The sequence below is a fragment of the Salvelinus sp. IW2-2015 genome, unplaced genomic scaffold (assembly GCF_002910315.2).
Source record: "Salvelinus sp. IW2-2015 unplaced genomic scaffold, ASM291031v2 Un_scaffold1108, whole genome shotgun sequence".
NCBI lineage: Eukaryota > Metazoa > Chordata > Actinopteri > Salmoniformes > Salmonidae > Salvelinus > Salvelinus sp. IW2-2015.
Window position 1 is genome coordinate 102,537 of NW_019942729.1, and position 1,934 is coordinate 104,470.

The 1,934-nt window shown below is 44.1% G+C and overlaps 1 protein-coding gene across 1 annotated transcript in view; it reads right to left on the bottom strand.

Moving 5' to 3' along the window:
• LOC112069733 (rho GTPase-activating protein 29) overlaps positions 1 to 1,934 on the bottom strand; it is a 99,100-nt gene that overhangs the window by 33,510 nt on the left and 63,656 nt on the right. Inside the window, exon 11 of the mRNA XM_070438677.1 lies at positions 222 to 383. Within this exon, the coding sequence (XP_070294778.1) occupies positions 222 to 383 (162 nt within the window). The remainder of the gene's footprint in view (positions 1 to 221; positions 384 to 1,934) is intronic.

Here is a 1,934-nt window from a genome sequence, read left to right on the forward strand (position 1 = left end):
GCCTCACGGACGAGCTATGGGCCTCACGGACGAGCTATGGGCCTCACGGACGAGCTATGGGCCTCACGGACGAGCTATGGGCCTCACGGACGAGCTACGGGCCTCACGGTCGAGCTACGGGCCTCACGGTCGAGCTACGGGCCTCACGGTCGAGCTACGGGCCTCACGATTGAGCTACGGGCCTCACGGACGAGCTATGGGCCTCACGGACGATGTCTTACCTTCTGCAGAGCCTCCTCCTCCAGCCTGCGTCTCTTCTCCAGCTTGGCTGATCCCAGCTGCTCCTCCTCTACTCGGCTGGTGGACACCCGGGCCTTCTCATACTCCTCCTGTCTCTGGGCCTGCAGAACATGGGCCTTCCTCAGGGCACTATCCGTTTCATGCTGAAAACACACACAGCGTTAACTCAAGAGAAACACAAGGCAAACAAACACACTAACACAGTCATGTCTAGACGGGATACAGATGTCAAATTGACGTTTTAGCTAACCCTAACGCTAACCCTTTTCCTAACCTTAACCTAATTATCCTAACTGGCTACATTAATTATCATAACCTGCTGTATAAGTTATCCTAACCTGCTACGAAATGTAAATTCTGACATACGCAGTATACCTTGTAGTCGACTGCAATTGAGCATTTCATTGGGCGGTGAATGCCATGTGTACCCTGTACATACAACTAATAAAAAAAGTCAAAACCCACGAACAAACATGTGCTGAATCAGTACTAATCATTGTTTATGGTTCAACTTCAATTTTCTCTCACACTGCAAAAGGAAACACACAGAAACTATCCTTAGAGACACACAGTACCAAACATAAGGAAACACACAGAAACTAACCTTAGAGACACACAGTTCCAAACATAAGGAAACACACAGAGACTATCCTTAGAGACACACAGTTCCAAACATAAGGAAACACACAGATGTGTGTCTAAGGTAGTCTCTGTGTGTTTCCTTATGTGGACTGTGGTGTCTCTAAGGATGAGTCCTCTGTGGTGTTTCCTTATGTTTTTGGAACTGTTGTGTTCTAAGGATAGTCTCTGTGTTGTTTCTTATGTTTTGGAACTGTGTGTTCCTCTAAGGATAGTCCTCTGGTGCGTTTCCTTAGTTTGGATACTGCTGTGTCTCTAAGGATAGTCTCTGTGGTGTTTTCCTTATGTTTGGAACTGTGTGTCTCTAAGGATAGTTTCGTGTGTTTCCTTATGTTTTGGTACTGTGTGTCTCTAAGGTATGTCTCTGTGTGTTTCCTTATGTTTGAACTGTGTGTTCTTAAGGGTTAGTTCTGGTGTGTTCCTTATGTTGGAACTGTGTGTTAAGGATAGTCTCTGTGTGTTTCCTTGAGTTTGGAACTGTGTGTCCTCTAAGGTTAGTCTCTGTGTGTTTCCTTATGTTTGGAAATGTGTGTCTCTAAGGATAGTTTCTGTGTGTTTCCTTATGTTTGGAACTGTGTGTCTCTAAGGATACGTCTCTGTGTTGTTTCCTTATGTTTTGGAACTGTGTGTCTCTAAGGATAGTTTCTGTGTGTTTCCTTATGTTTGGAACTGTGGTGTCTCTAAGGATAGTCTCTGTGTGTTTCCTATGTTTGGAACTGTGTGTCTCTAAGGTTAGTCTCTGTTGTTTCCTTATGTTTGAAAACTGTGTGTCTTTAGGATTAGTCTCTGTGTGTTTCCTTATGTTTGGACTGTGTGTCTCTAAGGGTTAGTCTCTGTGGTTTCTTATGTTTGGAACTGTGTGTCTCTAAGGATAGTTCTGTGTGTTGTTCCTTATGTTGGAACTGTGTGTCTCTAAGGTTAGTCTCTGTGTGTTCCTTATGTTTGGAAACTGTGTGTCTCTTAAGGATAGTTCTTTGTGTGTTTCCTTATTTTGGAATTGTGTGCTTAAGGAAGTCTTCTGTGTTTTCTTATTTTGAACTGTGTGTCTTAGGTTG